Source organism: Microtus oregoni, unplaced genomic scaffold (genome assembly GCF_018167655.1).
Source record: "Microtus oregoni isolate MIOR12 unplaced genomic scaffold, Mior012 000027F_ref0000203, whole genome shotgun sequence".
Lineage (NCBI taxonomy): Eukaryota > Metazoa > Chordata > Mammalia > Rodentia > Cricetidae > Microtus > Microtus oregoni.
In genome coordinates this window covers 18,693,286-18,715,029 of record NW_024543086.1, presented here as the reverse complement: position 1 = coordinate 18,715,029, position 21,744 = coordinate 18,693,286, and the positions used below count along the sequence as shown (strand labels likewise).

Here is a 21,744-nt window from a genome sequence, read left to right as displayed (position 1 = left end):
GAAGCAGGCCCTGCAGGAACCAAGGCTGCATTGCCTCCTCTCCATGCTGGGGAAGAGAAGCTCAGGCTGTGGTGAGGACAGCTGGGCCCCATTCTGTTGCTGTTATTTTCTGTGTTCTTGAACTTGTCCCTTGCTGCCGAGGCTGGGTGTAGCCTTCATGTGAGACAAACGGGGTGGTAGCCCCTCCCTGTGGTATATAACAGGATCAGGTGGGGAGCCTGTATCCTCCTCCCTCCAGCCCTACAGCAGGTGTGAGGCCGGTTGTGCCCCACCCAGTACAGGCAGGCCCTGGGTTGAGCAGGGGAGGGTGGTCTCTGTTGTGGGCAGACACCATGGCTCTGGGGCCCCGTGGCTTCCTACTGCTTCTGGCTGTTCCTGGTGAGTGAGCTGACTTGGGACCTGTGTGGCATTGTGTTTATACCCTGCTCTGGAGTAGGAGTGTGTCTGCTTTCTCTCTGGACCTCCCCCTGATTTCCCCTCATTTCCCAAAATTCCCTGGAGCTCTGAGAGAGTTGGGAGGAGGGAGCTGGGGACCTTGGAATCTGAGTTTAGGTGGGCAAAAGTCACGTTCTTCATGGTGGGCCTCTGCTCTGCCTGGACCCCTCAGCTGGGTAGCTTGGCCATCATTGCTGGGGACAGAGGCTTGGGGTGTGGGTGTGGCGGACACCAATAGGCCCAGACCCCGGTAAGATCCTCCTCAGGAGGACCTAGAGGTTGTGAGGGGTGAAGGCTGGGACAGTACTCAGGGTCTCCTCAGCTGTTGTTTATGGCCCATGGCTGGTCCCGCTCTACCCGGGATTGGGATGGCAGCTGGCCAGGCCACATCTACCTGGCTTGGCCCCATCTATCTTAGCTGCTCAGGGCAGGAACATTCACCTTAGGACCACCTTGGGACACTGTCGGGGACAATGCTTAGGTTCAGGGGACCGGAGTCACTCTCATGGGCAGCTCCCCTAATCCTCCCGTCTCCCTTCTTCAGGTATCCCTCATGAGGCTCTGCAGTCAGGTATGTCCCCAGCAGATGTTTCAGGATCAGAGGTCAGTCCTGGCAGGCAGGCCCAAGAGGGACAGTCTGTGGGGGAGGGGTGGCCTGGCCTAGGGAGGCCATGGACTTGTCACAAGCATCCCTGGTACCCTGGCCGATAGAGCACAGGCTAGCTTCACCTGGGAAGCTGCACCTCTGCTCTGGCTACTTTGTATCTTCTAGAGCGACTTTGAATCTCCTGCACCAGCTGCTGGCCCTCACAGCCTACCCTTCTTCTGCTGATGTTGCTCTTGGGAAGGAGACTCAAGGCCTCTTGTTAGTGTTCTTTAGGATTTACCTGGTGTTCTGGGGTCAGGGATGTAGTCTGCTTTCATTTTTTTCTATCAGCATGGACCCAATTTCCGATTTCACTCTGTTGTGCAGATTAAGAGTGAACCTCTCCCTGGTGGGATCTCCTCTACTTTTCGTTAAAAGAAAAAACTAAGATGAAATTTACATCAATTTAGCCATGATACAGTGTAGCGTTTGGTGGCATTTAACATATTCCCAGTGTTTTGTGACATTACATCTACTGAGTTCCAAATGTCACTCTAACAGGAAATCCCTTCTCACCAGGGAGGGAACCCCTCCCTCGCCCCATCACTCCCTCCCCTCCCTTGCCCCGTCACTCTTAGCCCTTTCTTACTCCCATAACTCCAAGCAGTCAGCTGCTTACCCCAGCCCCACCCAACCATCCTTCCAAGGAGCGTGCTATGTCCTACAGGGTGGTGTTCAGACACCAACTTACTGTTTCTAGGAAACGGTTTTGAACCTGTGTGTTGTGATTCCTTGGTGTGTGTGTGTGTGTGTGTGTGTGAAACAACCCTTTCACAGGAGTGGCCTAAGACCATCTTCATATAACATATTCACATTAGGATTCATAACAGCAAAATCACAGCTATGAAGCAGTAATGAAAATAATTTTATGGTTGGGTCACCACAACATGAGAAACTGTTATAAAGGGTTGCAGTATTAGGAAGGTTGGGGGGACCACTGTTCTAGTGCATTGTTATTTCCTGCATCCACAATGCTTCTGTGCTGGGGGGACCAGCAAGGGGGAATCAGAGACATCGGGGTTCCCCAAAATGCTAAGGAGTGGGAATCATGGAGGGCCCCAGAGGAAAGGCATTGGGCAGAACGCCAGTCTCTGGGACTCCCTAGCCAACAGTGCCTCCTCCGGATCAGGGTGTGGCCAGCCTCAGGTTTCGCATGCAGGAAGTCGAATCGTGGGAGGCCATGCTGCCTCAGCTGGCACATGGCCATGGCAGGCTAGCCTCCGTCTGCAGAAGGTGCATGTGTGTGGAGGGTCCCTGCTCAGCCCAGAATGGGTACTCACAGCAGCCCACTGCTTCTCTGGGTGAGTGACCCCATGAGGCCTGACCACCTGGGCTTATGGGGCAGTGATAGCAAATAGGTCCTTGCTTAGCCTATGATTGACACCCAAGTCCAAGATTTCCTCTTCAATAAAGAAAACCACATTAAGGTGCCACCCACTTAAAGTGGCAGTGTGCAGGCCCAGTGAGGGTGGGGTCCCCTCTCCCACATCTGCCAGTACATGGCAAAGAACACTTAACCTTCACTGGGCTTAAGAGTGAGCCTAGCCACCTAGCCAGCTTGTATTTGGGAGGTATCCTAAATCTAGTCAGCCTGAAGCCCTTCTATTTTTCTTGCATTCTCCAGGACTGCCTTTCCCTGTTTTAGAACAGTGGGGCCCCCAGAATGCTGGACACCTTCCAGCCAGAGGTGGCAGGAGCACAGGCTGCCATCCTTGGGCCCTGGAGTGTGAGGCACTGCCAGGTTCATGACCCGTGTACACAGTAGATGTTTCTGTGCCTAGAGTCGAGGACAAGTGGGACACTGGGTATTGGCAGAGGTGGGTGGTGGGTAGCTCAGTCATTGTTCTAGGGGGACACTTACATCTCTCCCTGCCTCCCAGGTCTGTGAACGCATCCGATTACCAGGTGCACTTGGGAGAGCTGAAGATCACCCTGTCGCCCCATTTCTCCACTGTAAAGCAGATCATCCTGTACTCTGCCCCCCCGGGGCCACCAGGGTCCAGTGGAGACATTGCCCTGGTGCAGCTGGGCACCCCTGTGGCCCTCTCCAGTTGGGTCCAGCCTGTGTGCCTCCCAGAGGCCTCAGCTGACTTCTACCCGGGGATGCGGTGCTGGGTGACAGGCTGGGGCTACACACGGGAGGGAGGTGAGGAGAGCCCTTTCTGAAACCCTTTCTCTTGGGGAATAAGGGAAGGCAAGGGCTACCTGGAGGGAAGCAGGAGCCACGGGTGCTACCACTTGCTCCTAGTGGCCACACCTGTTCCTCCTGAAAGTCAAACACATACAGGTCTCCACCAACATCAACATCTGATCCACAGATGGGTGTGTGTGTGAGTGGGGGGAGGGAGGCAGAGGCCAGCAAGGTGGGAGGTTGACTGTATGAGGGTGTGCCTGCCACTTGCTCACTCCCGGCAGTGTAGGGCTGGTTATTCAGGCTACTCCTGAACCTTCCTTTCTCTCAGAGCCCCTGAAGCCCCCATACAACCTGCAGGAGGCAGAAGTCTCCGTGGTGGATGTAGAGACTTGCAGCCAGGCCTACAGCAACCCCAATGGCACCATCATCCAGCCAGACATGCTATGTGCCTGGGGGCCTGGGGATGCTTGCCAGGTGAGCTAGCTGGGAACATGGAGGGATGGCATAGCCTGAAGCATAGTGAGGGTCCCCAAATCCTTGGCATCCAATCCTCATTCTGACCTCTCCTGCAGGATGATTCTGGAGGGCCACTAGTCTGCCAGGTGGCTGGGACCTGGCAGCAGGCTGGCGTGGTCAGCTGGGGTGAGGGCTGTGGCCGCCCTGACCGGCCTGGTGTCTACGCTCGAGTTACTGCCTATGTGAACTGGATCCACCACCACATCCCAGAATCGGGTGGTCCAGGAATACAAGGGTTTTCCTGGATTCCACCCCTGGCTGGCCTCTTCTTTCCCAGCCTCCTCCTGCTGTTGGTCTCTGGAGTCCTGATGGTCAAGTACTGGCTGGGGAGATCCTGCCTAGGCTCCACCTCCCACCCAACTTCAGACCTCTGACTGAGGTGTCACAACCCAAACACATCTCTTAAATAAGTTAGTGTTTATTCAGCTTTGCCTTGCCCCTTCCCGCCCCTTATCTTTGACTTAGGAAGCCAAGTTTTTCTGCATCTGATTATTGCAACGTTAACCTGAATGTGTGAAACAGGTGACTCAAAGCAAATGGATGGCAAATAAATGTCAAGGCCCAAGGCCTGGGATGGAACGGGAAGCCCCGCCCATTCGGAACTGTGGCGTCTTATTGCACGGCCCATTGCTCCTCGGTGATGTTGCCCTTCCCAGGGCCACTGACAAGTTTCTAGATCTAAGAGGATGGAGGGGTCATGTGAGAGGAAGAGCGCTGAGTGATGGACAAGAATGAGACCGTGAACGGAGGTGATAACTGGATGTGGTGGCCGCGGGACCAAATGTCTGCCCACCGGGGCACGAGGGGCTCAAGCATGTGTTCCCTATGGGAATCTGTGTCACGTGGATGGAGCTGCGGTGCCCTCCTGCCCATGAGGAGTTTCTGGCCCTTCCCAGGACAGAGCCTCTCCTCCCGAGACTGATGACCTGGTCCTGGTAACGACTTCAGATGGTGGTGGTTAAAACTCAGGAAAACCCAAACCTGAATCACCACGAGGGAGGCTCGTGGGGCCCGAGGCTGCTCCTGTGTCATGGTGCAGAGACTGAATGTCTGCTGCCTCTCCTGGGATGGTATCTCCGGGTCCCTCTGCCTCAGTGGGGCCTGAGCCAGGGTCCACTCATGGCCCTGACTGGGGCTACCACCCTGCAGGGAGCCACCAACCTGAACACCAAAACCCTGTATACACGCAGTCCAATCTACACAGGCTCATCTCCACTGTCATCTGGGGCAGGGGTGGCTGGGGGAGACCCTGGTTTCTTCAAGGGGGCCTGGGGCACAGTGAGGTACAGTCCTTGTCCCTTCTCTGGAGGGTCGCCAGAGGGCACAGAAGGTTCAGTTTCATGGTGAACAAGAGGCACTATAGCCCCCGACAAAGAAACTCTGGGTTCTGTCGTCATGCTTTGGTCACTGTCCAAGAAAGAGTCTCCACCAGGTCCCCCCTTGTCCAGAGGCTCGAAGGCAAAGTTGGGGACGGTCAGGTGCTCTGCCCGGCAGGAGGCCTGGCCCCAGCGCTCACCCTTGGCTACAGCATCCCCTCCAGCGCCTGGGCCCTCTGTGAACTCGGGGCAGTCCCTGTGGAGGGCAGCCTCGCAGGATGGGGTTCGGCGCCTCAAGGTGGTGTTGCCACCTTCGGCTGCAGGAGGCCGGGAGGAGCCCTCATCCTCAGCGGGGGGTTCGATGGAGATGCAGGGAGGGCTCATCTTCTTCTTCCTTCGTGCACCAAGAGCTGGTTCGAGCTCTGAGGCCCGGCTCCTCCCCTCCCCGGACTCCAGGTGGCTGTCTCCACTATCCAGTTCCACAGAGGGCCACCGCTGGACATCTGCCCTACCTGGTTTGTCCAGGAAGCTCTGAGCGTCTACACTGCAGAACCTGCGTGGGTCCCGCCCACTGCCCACTGCACCTTTGGCAGCAGGGGAGGCTGTTGGGGAGGCATCCGGGCTGTGGGGCTCTGTGGCCGACCAGGGGTGGGCTGAGCTGGTGATGTGGCTGACCTCCTCGTCCGCTGGGTCCGCTGCTTCCACCTCATCGCCTCCCAAGGTGGGAGGGCGGCTGGAGATGCAGCGCTGCCCGAAAGTGTGCTTGCGAGTACGGACACTGGCAGGTCGTGGGGAGCAGGGAGGGGACCGCAGGGAGCCCAGAGGCACCTGCCTCGTGGAGGTATTTTCGGCAGGCTCTGTGTGGTCTGGGATGTTCTCTTCTCCAGCATCATCAACCTGACCTTCCAGGGACTCGGTGTGTATGGCCTCCTGAAATGACATGGGATGGCCAAGTTAAAGGCTCTGTCAAGCACCCAGCAATCAGGCACCTTTTTCCCCACTGGGCCCTGAGAAGGTCAAGTTGGTAATACTCCAGGGTGGCTCTCACCCTCTTGGATGGGCCTGGGAGCTATTGATGTGAACATCCCTGATGCTGGCCTCACCCACTGACCTATGAGACTTCAGAGGATAAATCTGCTATACTGTGGGTACACGGAGAAGAACTCTGCCTGGGCATCTGAGCTCCTTAGACAGTCTTCCGGGGCCTGGAGAACTTTAAAAGGGCCCAGGTCGCGTCCTCACTCTTGAGCCCCATATACCTACAGTCCAACTCGTATCCCAGGAACAGGAAATTCCCAAGAGCTCTTGGGCCAGGTAGAACTGAGGAGAAGGACAGGAAGAAGCTATAGACCAATGGACCAGGCTGGGTGATAGAGGCATATTAACCACTGTGGGGGACCGAGGCTTCTGCATAAGAAAGGGACTTGAGTCCCGTGAGGGGCTCTGCTACCATAGCTGGATTATACTGAGTCACTTGGTGGAGGACTCGAGACCCACTCTGCAGAGATGGAAAACTCCAAGTCCAAAAATACATGTATGTGGCACTCGTTCTCTTGGGTCTCAGCCTCGCTAACACTCTGAATGGGGAAAAGGAACCCTGGGGAGCCCCAAAGGCCTGTGGGATGAAAGTTTCCCTTACCTGTCTGCAGAGGATCCGTGAGAGGCTCAGAGAGCGGGGTGTACCTCGGGGTGAAAGGGCACGAAGGGGATCGCTGGCCCTGGCTGGGGAGGATGCAGCTGATGGGACCTGGAAGGAGGCACGGGGCTCCAGGGGCGGTGAGTGAGCAGAGGTGACTGGGCCTGGGGTAGGGATGCATCTGAACTGTGTGGTCTGAAGACCTGGCCCCCCCTCCTGTCCTCCAGTCCTCCCCGACATGCTGTCCAATTTCCCACCTGCCCAACTTCCCCACCCTGTCCCGTTTCCCTGCTGCCCTGCCAGAGTCCATACCCAAAGGGACACTACCAGCGTAGGTCTCCATCTCCACTTCCTGCAGCGGGTGAGGGTGTGGGACGATGGCGGGAGCCACAGGCCGGAACATGTAGCTGTCATTGGGCAGGGAGAGCATCCTGGACACAGACACTTTGCGCACCACCAGGAGGTTTGGAGAGTCTGGCTGGGTCCCCGGGCTTTCCTGTGGTGCAGAAAGCTGCTTGTCAGCTCAGCAGCACCCCAGAAACCCTGGGACCCTCCCGGGCCCCTAAGAAGCTTCACCTGTGCTACAGACGGGGGCTGGGCTGCAGACCCCTGAGCCATCTCCAGCTCAATCTCAGCATCCATCTCAGCATCCTCGCGGGCCTCTTTGTTGCTCTCCTCCAGGTGTTTCATGAGCACAGCCACCACCACATTGACCAACACGAACTGGGCAACCAGCACGAAGGTGACGAAGTAGACAGGCGAGAGCGCAGGCAGGTAGCTGAGGCAGTGCTTGTCCTCACGGGCACATTCACGCAGAGTGTCCTGGTGGGCGCGTGGGGGGGGGGGCAGAGTCACAGCTGTCTTCCCTGTCAGAGCCAGGAAGAGGGGAAGGGGTGCAGCCCCACAATTACCTTCATGATCCCATTCCAGTTGTCCCCAGTGGACACGCGGAACAGTGTGAGGAAGGCCATGCCGAAGTTGGTGAAGGTAGCGTGCCTGCTCAGGCCCTCACAGGGATTGTCCTCGCTGCACTCTGAAAGGAAAAGTCCCGGCCCACTCAGCGCACCCCCGCCTTTAGGGACTGGGACAAGGTCAGCAGACTGTACCCCATGTGGGGCTGTCTGGGGCGTGTGTGGTAGGAACCTGGAGCCCAGGCCTCTGTTCTGCATGGACCTGTCCTCAGCAGACAGCACTATCTGAGCTCCTAAGAACCCTGAAGCCTTAGGCCTGGCCTCTCTGCTCACGGCTGGCATACACTAAGCAATGGGGCTCCCTGGGGCGCAATGAGGCCTGGCTGCCAAGCCTGGCCGCCAGACCTGTCTTGGGAGACTTGGAGGCGGGGAAGAAATGACTTGTACACATTTGATGGGAATGTGTGCGATGACAGAGTGGGAGCCATGCCTGGACGCAGCTCTCTGGGTGGGCAGACATTCTGTGACAACCTGCATGGCCTCTGTCCAACTGGGTCAAGCAAAGGCCCCAGAAGATCCCCATAGCTGGTGGAAGGGCTGAGGAGTTCCCAACGTGCCCTAACCCAGACAGAATAGTCTTAGACTTCTCTTAGGTAATAAGACAGAAGACACATTGCTGGCAACCTCTCCTGGGGACAATGTTCAGGGTGAGGCGTGGGTATGTGCTAGTGTGTGCATGTCCTCCAGGGTACACGTTCATGTGACCCTGCTTGGCTGGCTCGAGTGTGCTTCTGAGTGGGCATGTCTGTGCGCACAGGTGTGAGTATGTGCACCTGCTTTAAGCACTGGGCTGACAAGGTGAAGGTGAACAGGGGGTCAGGCGGTCTGAGAATACACCAGAAGGCTTACAGACTACTTGGTCTAGGCTGGTACCCTGAACCCTGTAAACCCGTGGAGGTGGGGGTGGGGCAGACGCAAGAGCCACCTTCCCGGGGACCAGCATCACATTCTGGGAGAGGCCCAGAGTGGCCACACTCACCTAGCCTCCCAAACAGCTCCACTCCCAGGGCAGCATAGATAAAAAACAGGAGCATGAAAAGAAGACCAAGGTTCCCTACCTACACGAACGAGAGAGAAGTGGAACAGTGTCAGCCCCATGCTGGCCCGTTCTGCTCTGCCCCACTGCTCCCAGCCCTGGGGAGAGGGCCCAGCTCCAGTTCCACTTAGGCTCTGTGGCCTTCCTGGGCCTAGAGCATCATCCATCCTCCGTCCCGGCTTGGCATGCCTCTGTAAGCTAGCCTCTGCTCCTCCACGGTTCCCAATTGCTCCTGGGAGCTCCTCTACCCTCTGCCTAGCCCTCAAGGCCTAGAGGGGTCTCATGTCTACCACATGGGGAGGCCACCTCAGAGTCCCCACACTGGGTTGGTGCTCAGTGGGCAGGAGCACCAGGAGGGATCTCATACAACCACCTGTGAGGTCTGCCGGGCCAGCGCCTACATACTCCAGCATCCACTCCAGTCCCTATTCAAGGCATTACCCAGGCCTCCATCACTTGCCCCATGGACAGTAAACATGGTGGAAAGCCACTTGGATGAGGCTTAAAACACTGCTAAGGCCAGCACATATCAGGCAAGATGGAGGCAGACAGTACAGAGGGCTGGAGAGGGGGCATGGAGCTGGGTAGATAGGAATATGCTGAACTGGAGGATGGGCACAGGGCAGGGGTGGCCAGGCAGCAGGCTGGGCTGTGGAGTACGTGTGCAAATCTTCTAGTGTGTTCCTGCTTGGTACAGCCAAGCTGAACAGTGCAGATGCAGTCTGTATTCCGGGGAGAGGAAGGATTGGGGCAGGCCAGAAGGTGCAGAAATTAGGATTCTGGTCAGAATTGGCTCAAAAGCTACCACTGGAGTCCTCTGTCCACTGGCAAGCTCACCTCAGACCCTGCTGGTCTTGCTGCAGCCCCTTACCTCCCATGTGCACCAGCTGGGCGGGCACCAGTCACTAGTGCTCTTGCCTAAAGCCTGAGGCCAAGGTAGGATGCCATCTCCAACCTCCTCTCCAGATCAGTCGAGCCAAGCATTCGGGCATGACCCTGGCCTCAGGACAGAGCAAGCAAGCAAGGGACATGTGCCGTGCCCTCCCTGAAGCCTGTCCCCTGAAGGCTTGTGATGGCCTTCAGGGGTGCTGGACTCCAACCTACCTGAGGCAGAGCTTGAACCACAGTATCCAGCAGGGCACGCATGCCTGTGGCCATCTTCAGTAGCTTCAGCACTAGGGCAGGAGCTGAATGTCAAGAGGGCAACGCCGACCCAACAGCCCAGGGGACCCTGGACACCAGTCCCCTTCACTTTCTATCTACAGACCAGGGTTTCCCTCTGGCTGCAGATGTCCCAGGCATTAGCTAAAGATGGAGCCTGTCTGTAGCCCATCTGGCTGGGTCTGGGGCCTCCTACTGACAGACAGCCTAAGCAGACCCTGGACAGGGCACACAGAGGCCACCTACCACGGGCGATGCGAAGCACGCGCATGATGCGGATGATGGTGGGGTTGATGGGCAGGGCAGCATTCATCTCAATTTCCTCCAGCGCAATGCCCATGATGGACAGGAGGACTATGGCCAAGTCCAGCTGGTTCCACCTGGCCAGCCATGGGTGAAGCTTAGTGTGGCCATGGCTTGGAGTAGCTGCAGCTCAGCCAAAGCTCACCCAGAAGGGAAAAGAGCCTTCTCCCTACCACCTGCAGCCTGTCCCAGGCCACCTGAGGCCCCGACCTGCCCTGTCTCCAAGGCCACACACCTGTCCTTGAAGAACCTCCGGAACCCAAAGGCCACCAGCTTCAGTGCAGCCTCAAAGACGAAGACAATGGTAAAGACGTAGTTGCAGTACTTGAGGGCCTCATCCAGAGACTAGGGACAGAGGAGAGCTGGCTGAGGTGCCCCGCGGCTCCTAGCTGCCCCCCATCTCCTTGCTCCCCGAGTGCAACACCATGACACCCGTGGCAGGCCTGAGGGCATCCCCCAATGACCCTGTGAGCAGGCTGAAGACTTTAGGAAAGGGAGGAACCAGGATATTCTGCCCTCAGCCCTGACGGACAGATGGCATTTCCCACAGGCCAAGTGCATTCCCACCAGAAGGCTCTGCTACAGAGAACCCTGAGGTACTCCCTGAGGCACCCCTGTGGAAAGGGTGGACAGAGGGAAACCCTTCAGCAAATACACAGAGGGTGAGGAAAAGGACAACGGCCCTCAGGCTTGAGGTCTCTAGCCAGTCCCTCTTGCTTTGGTATCCAAACAACTGTGTCCACGCCTGCAGGCAGGGCCCTGGTGAGCTTCAGCCCCTAGTCTTGTATCGGAACACAAGCTCTGTGTCCGTCCCCACCCCCACCCCCCCGCTGGGGGCCCTCTTCCCAGTTCAACCCAGGCCTCTCGCCACCTTGGGCTGGTTGTAGTGCTCCATGGACATGGTAATGACGTTGAGGCAGATGATGAAGGTGATGAAGAGGTCCAGGTAGTGGCTGGTGCACAGTGAGTGAATGGAGCGGCGCGTATGTGAGTAGTCCGCGTAGTAGGGCCGGCGCTGGGCCTCTGTGGAAAAGGGCAAACTCCTGAGCAACCCGGATGCTACAGGACTGCCTGGCAATCCCGTCCCACTTTGGCATACCAAGGCCCCATCCTCATTTCGGAATGCTAAGTGTGTGGACATAGCTCAGGCAGGGCCTCAGCCTGGCTGGGTGGCCTCTGGATTAGTCCCAGGCAGGAAGAGGGAAGATTCTTTCCAGAAAGGCCTGTTCTGGTCAAGAGGTTCCTGTGAGTCCACGGTACCCAAGGAGCAGGACTGGGACCCCCAACAGTGTCCAAGAGGGATGAGCCGTCCCGGCCTCCCTTTCTAAGTGCCTTCCCAGACCCCACTCTTCAGTGGCCTAGTCTGGGGAGCAGGCTAAAGGGACTGCCCTCTTCATCAACCACACGCTGACACTGAGGTTTAGACATTTCGCTGGTAAGGCAGTCATCTCCCTGCCTGGGCTCTGCAGGCCCCACTTGGACAGAGATGACACAGAAGTCATCCCTGGCCTTCAGGCTTAGCTCCTCCCGGCCTCCAAGGGGCCACTAGTGCCCACCTGTGGCCTGGGATGTGCATCCCAGAGAGCCCGAGGCTGAAGTCAGGACCACACCCCACATGCATCCCCCCAGGTTTATCTACACTAGATGCTGTGCCTGCAGCAGTCCTCTTTGGGGACCCCGGTGTAGTTAAGAGTCCCACTGGTGAGGGTTTTAGCCACTCTGCACCCCAGAACCCACTCGGCCTAGAACCACACACTCAGGGACTGAAGGCCAAGGCCCGAAAGAGCAGGGTCTGATGGGCGACCATCCCACCCTGGACCCACATGCTCCTCAGCCCAACATGCAGACATTAGCCAGCTCAGCTCGTGCAAGCAGCCAGGGAGGCAGACAGCCAGCTGAGACACCAGGGGGCAGCCACGAGTCCTGGGGAACAAGGATGGACCTTGTGCCCTGGGCACAACAGACTTTGTACATGCTAGCCATGAGGAGAGCCAAGCAAGGGCAGGGGCAGCAACATGGACACTGATGGGCAAGTCATTGACCTTCCTCCCACCCTCTGGCAGCACCCTGGCACTTGTGCCCCACCCTGAGGTGGCCCCTGGAGGCCTAAGACACCCATCTTTCCCACTGCAGCAGCAGCCAACAGCAGCAGTAGCAGCAGGCTGAGCATGCAGAGCAGGGCAGGTACCTGGGTTGGGGAAAGTGCCTGGAAAAACAAGGACATGTCTGAGTGGTTGTGGTGGGGACACTGTGTGGGGAAGCCCTCCTTGCTCCCAAGCTAGGGCCCACTGTTCTGTCTCTCCAGTTCATGAGGGGTTTGGGAGGGTCCCATCTACCTCCTGAGCCCTCATGGGGTATCCTGCATCCTGTCATGGCAGGCACCCCAGCTGCTCACTCCAGTTGGCCCCTCTTCCAAGGCCTGGCCCCCATGCAAGGTGGCCACATGCAGAGCCATCTGGGCTGGGGGCTGCAGGCCCAGAGCTGGGTGCCACACAGCATGCGTTCAGGTACCGACCCGCCACCTCGGGGGCCGCCTTACTCCTGCGCCTCCTCTCCAGGCGCCGCAGCCGTTTCTCCTCACGCCGCCGCGCCTCCTCGGCCTCCTGATGCTGCCGGCACTTATGGAAGTTCTCCACCACCACGCCCACGAACATGTTGAGCACGAAGAAGCTGACGATGAGCAGGAAGGAGATGAAGTACAGCAGCATCCAGGGGTTGTGGTTCTGCACGGGCTGCGGCACACAAGGAGGTGAGTCCCTCACCAGCTACCTTCCTGCCCGTAAGTCCTCCCCAGGACTGGCCTGTGGAGTCAGAGGAATTGACCGCACCACGGCAGCCCAAAGTTCTTGGGGAGGTTGAGATGACCTGCCCCAGTCCCTGCAGGATTTGCTCACGGTTACCCACGAGAGCTGTCCCAGACTGCGCACCTGCTGGTCAATGCCCACAGCGTCAAGCCCATCATACATGATGTTCACCCAGCCATCCTTGGACGACAGCACAAACAGGGACATCAGCGCCTACGTGGCAGGGTGGGGGTCACTGGCGGGGTAGGACTGTAGCCATGTCCCCCACACCCGCAGTTAACGCCACAGTCACACTGCATGACATCCATACCTACCTGACCCAGGTTGTCAAAGTTGTACTTGCGCCTCACCCAGCGGTAGTGGGCAGCATGGCACTCAGCCTTGGTGGTGATGTTCCTGGTATCTGAGCCCTCGCAGTAGTAGAACTTGCCCTTAAAAAGCTGACAGGAAGGAGCTGTCACTCCAGGAGGCCTGGCCCAATCAATCACTGGCCCACAGACCTGCCTACCTTAAGTAGGACCGGATTACAAAGTAGACGTGCTGACCACCCACCATGGAGGACAGGACCCATTCCACCAGAGGGGAGCAGAGGCCCAGGGTGGGGGCAGACACTGGACAAGCCAGGGCCACACACCTGCACCCCGAGGATGCCAAAGATAATGAAGAAGGCGCAGCAGATGAGGACGATGTTCCCAATGGGCCTGAGCGATGAGATCAGAGTCTCTACAACCAGCTTGAGGCCCGGAGCTCGGCTGATGACCCTGCACCCAGGCAGAGGGGACATGCTGTTGGGTGCATCTAAGAAGGTGACCGACCAGCGGGCAGAAGCAATGGCACATGCAAAGGCCCTAAGGTGATGTGAGTGTGTGGCTGGAAAGCCATACAGTTGGGCAGAGGTGGGGTTGGGCTTCTGGGTCCTTTCTGGATGTATATGGGTGGCCCCCTCCCCCTACACCCCCACCTCAGAGGCCGCAGGGTCCGAAGCAAGCGCAGCACACGCAGAACGCCTAGGATCTTGGCACCGCCCGCTGAGGCCATGGCCACGATAATGTCAACCAGGGACACCAGGACAAGAAGCCCATCCAAGACATTCCAGCTGCTCTGCAGGTAGGCGTGCTCACCCCACAGCAGTCCCAGGGCTACCACCTGGGGGAGGGACAGTCATGTATAGGCTTGGCAGAGAGTCCCAGGACAGGGTGATGGAGGACAGGGACCTGAGAGCAAGGGGGGACATCAGTACCTTCACCATCATCTCTACCACGAAGATGGCTGTGAAGATGTAGTTGGAGACGCTGAGGAAGGCCCTCTCCTGCAGGGAGAGACCAGTGGGAAGTCCAAGTCTACCTGCCCCTGCCCCACCCAGAGGGCCAGCTGCGTTCGGGGACTCACGGTGCTGCCTGGGTCAATGTCCGGCCTCTCCAGGGCAATGGTGACACAGTTGAGGAAGATGAAGGCAAGGACCACATGGTCAAACATCTTGTGTGCAATGACCTTTTGGCAGGAGACGCGTAGCCTGAGGAGATAGCCGAGGTGAGAAGACCCCCAGGAGATCTGGTGTCTGTGCTGCCTGAGGTGAAGTGCTTGGCCGTGGATGTGTTAGCCTGAGCTCGCTCACTCTACCTTCCCAGGAGGAGGCAGCCCTAACCCAGCTCACCTGTTCTGCGGTGGGAAGAGGTACAGGGCCCAGGACTCCCGGCTGCGACACCACTGGGGCGCATAGGGTTCTAGCACTTTGTGTAGGCGGAAGCAGCAGCTCTGGGGATAGAGATGGAGTCTGAGTCACTGCAGCCTCCTCTTGCTGCTTCCTTGCACGCGTCCGCCCTGACCCTCCTGCTTCAGGACAGTGTTTCTTGCCACTTCCTAACCCCTCTACTTCACTGCCCCGCCAGGGGGCAATGGGAGGGTGGCCATGCTGGGAGGCCACGGGAATGGAAGAGTTGATTGGGTCCTGAAGAACTACCCCTCAACTAATAAGAGCTGCTTTTTGTAGTGACCACCTCTTTCCTTCAACTATAGAGGCAGCTCCTGACCCTGAGAGGCTTGGCTGCCAATGGCAAGTGACTTGTAATGGGAGGAACTGGACACCTGCTCTGCTCACCCACTCCCTTCCCTTCTACTGGGAACCGCACTGAGATAGGAGATCGGGTAACTATGGGTCTAGTTAGCACCCTGCCTGTAGTCTCTGCCAGGGAGGGATGGAAACGGTTCAGAGTGTAGCCCATGCCCCACCTTAGTCCACCCACTCACATCCTCTATATCATCATCAAACTCGGCTGCATCCTCCTTGTGGCTGTCGATGCGCAGGAAGAACTCGCTGGGCAGGGCCACCATCTGCCCATTGCAGTCGTGGAACTTGGTGGGTAGGAGGGCAGCGGGCCGCGGGCTGTGACACAGGTCCAGAGTGCTGCGGTGGTCCAGTAACTCGGCCCGCCTCAGTGGGGTGGCACGGGGCCCTGGCGAGGCTTCTGGGTGGGCTCCTGCGCCTGGTCTGCCGTCCTCGGCCTCGTCATCTGTGCTGCCTTTTCCCTCACCCGAGAGCAGCGACTCGCGCTCCCCACACTGGCTGCGGCGTTTGAGGCTGGGTGCGCGGCCCAGGCTGTTCCAGCTGGAGCGGCGGCTGCTCCCAGCGCTGTTGGGGCCCCATGGGGTACTGGGGGAACTGCGGAGGCTGGCCTGAGGGGTGGCAGGGAGTGAGTAGACTTGCACAGACCTGGGGATCACCTCATACCCCAGTTTCTGGGATGGGAGGGGCTCTCCCAAGATAGTACTGTTAACTGCCACCATGGACATCCACAAAACACTTGCTGTACGCCTGGCCATGCGTTGCTCTCCCACCTAGCAAGGACTCTGCCAGGACACTTTCAGGTAAGACCTGACTCAGCTGGACATGGTTAGAGCAAAGGCCCAGGATCAACCTGGCAAAGTGATTCTGACCAGCCTTTGGATTTGCAGAGGCTCATAGCCCAGGCCCCTCTAGTTTCCCACACAACTCAACCAATCTCCAGACTCACCCTCAGCTCCAGGGTCTCACAGGAGCTGAACCTTACTCTCCCCTAGCCTGTCTCTGTCTATCTATCAGGGCCCCTAGGCAGGACACTGTGACAAGCTGTGTTAAGTGGTTCGGTCCTGGGATTCCTGATTTCTCCACCACATATAATTTTCTCATCTTCATCCTTCCCTTGCCCGAGTCTTGCCCTCAGATCTGCCCCAAAGTTCCTCCAAGTGATCCAGCTGCTGCCTCTGTTTACCCTGACTTGACCCTTCTTAGGGTCTCAGAAGTCATGGGAAGCCATCATTGGGCACTCTGGGTGTGAACAGAAGTGAGCTGCCATGTCCTCCACAGCCCTGGACCTTCAGTCCGGCCTGCCTGTCAGTTTCCCAGGTTGCTTTTAAGAGTCTTTGTCAGGGGCTGGAGAGATGGCTCAGTAGTTAAGAGCACTGACTGCTCTTCCAGAGGACCTGGGTTCAGTTCCCAGCACCCACATGGCAGCTCACAACTGTCTGAAGATCCAGTTGCAGGGGATCTGACACCTTCACACCAATATAAAATGAAGTTAAATAGGCCATAAAAATATTTTTTAAAAAAAGAGTCTTTGTCAGCCCCCGTGCTTCTCCGGTGTGCAGTGCTTGGCGGGCTTTTATCTTCTGTAATTTTATCCACATGCAACCAGGAGGGGTCATAACACAATTCATTCCTCTTTCAGGGCTCCAGGCTTGTCTCATAGGAGGAGACTTCCAGGAAGAGAATGGCCCCGACCCTCAGTTTCGGACAGGGCTGGGGTGTTATGGAGACCCTCCCTTATCTCAGGGGCTGGGGTTGGTCCCTACCGGAGACTTCTGGTCCCCCAGTTGGGGGTCCACTGGACCACTGCTGCTGTGCTGTGGGTCCAGGAGAACGTGGGCCACATCCAGGTGTGGGGAGCTCTTGGGAGTGGGCATAGGCGTAGCCGCTGTGTGTGTGATGAGAGGAGGCGGTAGGCTGCCCCGGCCCTCTAGGTGCCCGTTAGGGGTCACAGCCAGTGAGTACATCTTCATCTCTAGGGAAGAATGAGGGGGTTGTCTGAGCCTGCAGAGGTCCCAGCAGTAGGAACCTACCAGCCGGAACTCTGCCTCCGTCTACACCAGTGGTTCTCAACCTTCCTAGTGATGCCAACTTTTAATACAGCTCTTCAAGTTGTGCTGACCCCCAACCATAAAATTATTTTTGTTGCTATTTCATAACTATAATTTTGCTACTCTTATGAACTGTAATGTAAGTATCTGACAGGATATCTAGTGTGTAACCTCAAAGGGCTGCGACCCCCCCCAGGTGGAGAACCACTGGTCTATACCATGTAAGCAGCATTACCTGTGGCCTGAAGATCTCTGAGCTTCTCAAAATCTTCCTCTAAGTGGGTAGATGTCTTGTCCTCATCCGTGTCAGACCTGGTGGCATCCCCCTGAAACCACGCAACACCAGGTGAGTGTGACGTCCCCATAAGCAGGGTCCTCTGGACCCAGCCCAAGTCATATGCCTGGGAGCACAAGGGAGATGTGGAGCCTAGAGGCTGCAGGGTGAACGTGTGGAGGGTCCGCTGAGGTGAGACTGCCTCCATGCCCAGACTCCAGCCTATGAGCCCCTTACCTCTGCCTGGAAGCCTTCCACCAGGATGGCTACCAGCAGGTTGAAGAGCACGTAGTTCCCAAAGGTCATCAGGGCCACGAAGTAAAGGGCAGCCCAGGAAGAGGTGGAAGCCATGCCGTTGTAGAGGACCACGTTCCAGTCTTCCTGTGTCAGGATCTGGAGGGACATGTTTGCAGGGCTGAAGGTGGGTCTGGCCCCACAAGGAGACCCTTGTGCCTTTCTGGGGATAGAGCCTTTGGTTGTCCTAGGGACAACTGGGGCTGTACCTGGAACACAGTGACGATGGCCCACAACAGGGAGTCGAAGTTCTTCCGGTCAGGGACCGTGTCTCCAGAGTCTGTCTTCAGGCTGAACTTACAGCCAAACAGGTGCATTCCCAGGATGCTGAGGGGGATGAGCACTGAGTGGGAGGGGCCCAGTACTCCCTCCCAGGATGCTGGGGGGGGGGGATGAGTACTGAGTGGGCGGGGCCCAGTACCCCTCTGCCTGAGTTAACTACCAGCCTCACCATACCCTACTTTTGCAGTACGGGCCAACTGTGAGGTTCAACAATTTTTCTATAGCTGAGAAGGCCTTGAAAGGGGTGGATGGGCGGAAGGCCACCACAGTGACTTTGGACAGTGGAAAGGACATGTGGTCTCAGTAGCCTCACTCTCCCACTCCCTCCGCAAGTGGCAAGACTGGCACATGAAGGCGCTAAGCAAACCCCACTAAAAACCCACCCGGCACCACTCCCAGGGCCCAACTTATCTCTTCCATCTGTGGACCCCACAGAGCAGAGCCCCACCCACCACCGCGCTTAGTGTCCTAAGGTCAATGCTACCTGAGGGAGGAGCTTGGGCCCCACCCACCTGAAGATGAAGATGAAGAGCATGAGCAGCATGCAGAAGGTGGCCACGTTGTCCATGGTCCTCATGAGCACCACCAGCTGCCGCCGCAGGGCCGGCAGGAAACGCACCAGCTTCAGCACCCGCAGCAGCCGGAACGTGCGGAGCACGGACAGGCCACCATCCGCCTGCCCCACGATCTCCCAGACGCTACAGGTTGGGATGATGATCGTCTGAGAGTCAAGATGGCAGTCTGGGAGCCACCAGAGCTTCTCTTCAACCCCATAGCCGGGGGCAGATCCAGCTGCAACACGGTACTCTGGGAACTACAGTAGCCCCATCCTGGGCCTCAGGGAAGCTCTGGCTCCCAGCCATCAGGGAACTTGCTGACTGGGTCTTCTACCCTGGCCTTCCACGCCTGGTTCATCTGTATGCTCAACTCATTCCTCCCAGCTACGAGACCCTCCTTTGAAGGGACGTGGGCCCAATCTCAATCATTCCATCATTCTGTGCTTATTTTACCCTTGCAAATGCCATTTCCCACCCCAGGACCAGAGTTAGTCTGGAAGTTGGTCCCTACTACAGACATGGTTGACCAACTGTATAGCATGGACAGGGCTCCAAAGTAGGGACTAGACCCTATGGTCTATTATGTGAGTGACCAGGGTCCTCATATCCTGCCCGCTATGAATCCCAGCATCAGCCATGGCAGGCTTCGCTCTCAGCAGTGCCCAGGAAGTGAGGCTCTTGGAGCCTCTAACGTGGGTAGGGACAGGTCCTACCTGATGACAACCACAATGCCGTCGAAGATGTTGTAGGGGTTCCGGATGTAGCCCAGCGGGCCACAGGCCAGCAGCTTCAGCAGCATCTCCAGGGCGAACATGCTGGTGAACACGATATTGCTTATCTCCAGGGCATTGGTCAGCTCATCAGGCTGCGGGTCAGGAGAGGTGGTTAGGATCCACCAGGGTTCCAGCCCTTTTAGGGGCACAGTACCCAGAAGCCAAAGCAAATTCACTGCATCAAGAATGCAAGGGACCAACAGCTACTCAGGCTCTTAGAGAGAGCTGCCTACGACCTAGGGAAGGAACTAGGACCTAAGAATGTCTCCTCTAGATAGACAGCCAATTTGTCTGGCTCTTCCACTCTGGTAGTTCCCATCCTGACCTTCCAATAATCACAGCTGGACACAAGTGCAGCCAAGTCTCCCAAGACTCCCCTTCCTCTGCAGGTCCTGCAAACACAGGATAGTCTGAGACACTGTGCTGGGGGTGCAGGATGGGCTACGAATACACAAGACAGCAGCACAGGTACCTACGTCTCACCCTCCTCTTCCTTTGTAGAAGGCCAAGCAGGTCCCTCATCGTGAGTGTGCTGACGTTCCTGCCCGTGTAGGAATATGCACATGCGTGTTTGCCTATACCTATACCATTATGACCTGCATGTGTGCATATGCATACATTCCTGCATGCTGGATAGATTGGATGTGTTCTCTAGCACAATTTGAGCGCAAACATGAAGTTGTTGTATTGGACATTCGATATGTAGAAAACTTGCCCAAATCCTCATGCCTGTGTGTTCATATGCATCTGGCCCCACCACAAGTGAACTGATTTCCATGTTCATAGGTCAATCTTGTGTGTACAGTGCAAATGCATGTGCACTTGCCTCTATGTACACAGGTGAGAGCCTTGAGCATGTGCAAAGTACACGTGTATGAATGATGCACACAGTGGAATCATGCATGTGCAGTGTATACAACCATGCAGACTTGTGCACATGTGCATACGTGAGCCTGATATGTGTAGTGTTTGCACATATGCCTGTATGCACGGGCACTTCAAGATGGAGTGGACTTATCCTCACCCCAGTACCACCTGCCCAGGCCTGCCTAAGGCCATAGTGGGTAGATTTCCTTTGCTTATTCCAAGATAAGAAAAAGGAATAAAAAAAGCCCAGAGGTAAAAGCCCCAGGAAATCACTCCATTCACTAAAAGAGGATTAGGCTTCCCAAGCTCCCCACCACCCAACCACTCCTGGCCTGTCTTGCTAGGCTTGGCCTCGTTTTCCCTAGTGTGATTGTCCCTGGGGCTGAGGAAGGAAGGGGGTTTGCAGTATCCAGGCCCTGAGGAATCCCAGGTACCCTTTGATCCTCCTCAAAGGACCAGCTCATGATGCTGACCCTCTCTAGTCTCTCAGGTCCTCCAAGACACAGCCAGGAAGCTGAGGAAGTTTGGGAGCCCCTCTCCATGGAGAGACCTGGCTCCTTGGGATGAGGCAGCTGGGTGGAGACCCTTGCACTGCTTTGGGTTCCCCTCACTCACTCTTGGGGGTAGTCCCTGGTGATCTCAAACCACCTATTCCTCCCACGGCTGGGAGCTGCTCAACTAGAGCCCAAATGGCATTGTGCTCAGCACTCGGCAGAACCCCAGTCCAAGGAGCCATAATGGCTGACTTAATGGAAGTCCCAGGTTAGGAAGCTCCCTGCTCTGGTGCCAACCCTCAGAGAGCCTAGGAAAAGACCAGAACTCTAGGAAGACACGGGGACCTGCTTTCTGCTTCTAAAACTGGTGCAAATCATCCTGCAACCCCAACCCTGCTTTGCCCCAGGGGAGGGAGCCCACCTGCTCATGATACTCAACGCCCATGCTCAGAGTGTTGACAAGGATGGCAGCCATAATGCCCCTGTTGAAGTACTTGCTGTCTACGATGCGACGCAGCTTGCCACTGAAGGAAGCCCAGAGGCGGCCTAGCCCTCCTGGCTCTGAGGCTGGCCGCCGTGGTGGCCGCCGCCTCTCACTGCCACGACCTGGCGTGTCCACTTCATGGGGCTGCTGCACTGGGTCCCGGCAATCCCCATGTCGCACATCCTGCGTAAACTCATAGACTCCGTGGGCATCTGAGTCTCCACTCTCTGAGCCACTGAAGTCAAACTCAGGGTCCTCCAGTGCACTGGCACAATATGGGCAGCTCTTCAGCTCACAGGTCAGCATGCCCGCCTGGGGGCTGGGCAGGGGGCAGGGCACGCTTAGACCTGACAGGTGGCTAGAGGCTCGGCCTAGTCCTGTGATGCCAAGACATAGGTGTGGTTAGGCTATTGCAGCAGCAGCAGCAGCAGCAGCAGCAGCAGCAGCAGCAGCAGCACACAAGGCCCTGATCTTGAACAGACTTTGATCTTCATCCCCCTTCTACATAACCATTTTAGTTTCTTCATAAAGAAAGGGGACAGTCTGTGGACCCTAAGTTTTTCAGAGTGGTGGCATGGACACAAAAATGGCCTCCTCCTGGGGCCAGACAGGAGCAAATGGGATGTGTGCCCACAACTCTTGGGACTA

The 21,744-nt window shown here is 57.0% G+C and overlaps 2 protein-coding genes across 8 annotated transcripts in view; one reads left to right on the top strand and one right to left on the bottom strand.

Annotated features, from left to right (window-relative positions):
• Window positions 1-330: 330 nt before the first annotated feature.
• Tpsg1 (tryptase gamma 1) lies at window positions 331-4,105 on the top strand. The gene is made up of 6 exons (XM_041676585.1): window positions 331-378; window positions 980-1,006; window positions 2,187-2,382; window positions 2,962-3,227; window positions 3,544-3,689; window positions 3,788-4,105. The coding sequence occupies exons 1-6, from the start codon at window positions 333-335 to the stop codon at window positions 4,103-4,105; spliced, it is 999 nt and encodes a 332-aa protein (XP_041532519.1). The 5' UTR covers window positions 331-332.
• The window catches only part of Cacna1h (calcium voltage-gated channel subunit alpha1 H), a 58,934-nt gene continuing 40,953 nt past the window's right edge, over window positions 3,764-21,744 (bottom strand). For 2 of the 7 annotated variants that reach the window (XM_041675813.1, XM_041675819.1), the window contains 27 exons: window positions 21,034-21,473; window positions 19,192-19,343; window positions 18,434-18,619; window positions 17,849-17,966; window positions 17,583-17,738; window positions 17,307-17,397; window positions 16,787-16,995; window positions 15,206-15,631; window positions 14,613-14,713; window positions 14,348-14,471; window positions 14,199-14,267; window positions 13,920-14,104; window positions 13,593-13,719; window positions 13,273-13,398; window positions 13,082-13,171; window positions 12,694-12,886; window positions 12,343-12,360; window positions 11,026-11,177; window positions 10,390-10,499; window positions 10,098-10,231; window positions 9,795-9,865; window positions 8,634-8,712; window positions 7,595-7,716; window positions 7,260-7,505; window positions 6,996-7,179; window positions 6,687-6,847; window positions 3,764-5,977 (listed from right to left, as the gene is read on the bottom strand). In XM_041675813.1, coding sequence (XP_041531747.1) covers window positions 4,928-5,977; window positions 6,687-6,847; window positions 6,996-7,179; window positions 7,260-7,505; window positions 7,595-7,716; window positions 8,634-8,712; window positions 9,795-9,865; window positions 10,098-10,231; window positions 10,390-10,499; window positions 11,026-11,177; window positions 12,343-12,360; window positions 12,694-12,886; window positions 13,082-13,171; window positions 13,273-13,398; window positions 13,593-13,719; window positions 13,920-14,104; window positions 14,199-14,267; window positions 14,348-14,471; window positions 14,613-14,713; window positions 15,206-15,631; window positions 16,787-16,995; window positions 17,307-17,397; window positions 17,583-17,738; window positions 17,849-17,966; window positions 18,434-18,619; window positions 19,192-19,343; window positions 21,034-21,473 — 5,120 coding nt within the window. In that variant the 3' untranslated portion in view covers window positions 3,764-4,927. The remainder of the gene's footprint in view (window positions 5,978-6,686; window positions 6,848-6,995; window positions 7,180-7,259; window positions 7,506-7,594; window positions 7,717-8,633; window positions 8,713-9,794; window positions 9,866-10,097; window positions 10,232-10,389; window positions 10,500-11,025; window positions 11,178-12,342; window positions 12,361-12,693; window positions 12,887-13,081; window positions 13,172-13,272; window positions 13,399-13,592; window positions 13,720-13,919; window positions 14,105-14,198; window positions 14,268-14,347; window positions 14,472-14,612; window positions 14,714-15,205; window positions 15,632-16,786; window positions 16,996-17,306; window positions 17,398-17,582; window positions 17,739-17,848; window positions 17,967-18,433; window positions 18,620-19,191; window positions 19,344-21,033; window positions 21,474-21,744) is intronic. The other 5 variants (XM_041675817.1, XM_041675818.1, XM_041675814.1 and 2 more) reach the window with 5 other exon arrangements.

Bases quoted from the DNA above. Each gene is read 5' to 3' on its own strand.
- Tpsg1 (XM_041676585.1), top strand. From the start codon at position 333: ATGGCTCTGGGGCCCCGTGGCTTCCTACTGCTTCTGGCTGTTCCTG. The intron at 1,007-2,186 runs GTATGTCCCCAG...GGGACTCCCTAG, and splicing joins TCATGAGGCTCTGCAGTCAG to CCAACAGTGCCTCCTCCGGA. The intron at 3,690-3,787 runs GTGAGCTAGCTG...CCTCTCCTGCAG, and splicing joins GGCCTGGGGATGCTTGCCAG to GATGATTCTGGAGGGCCACT.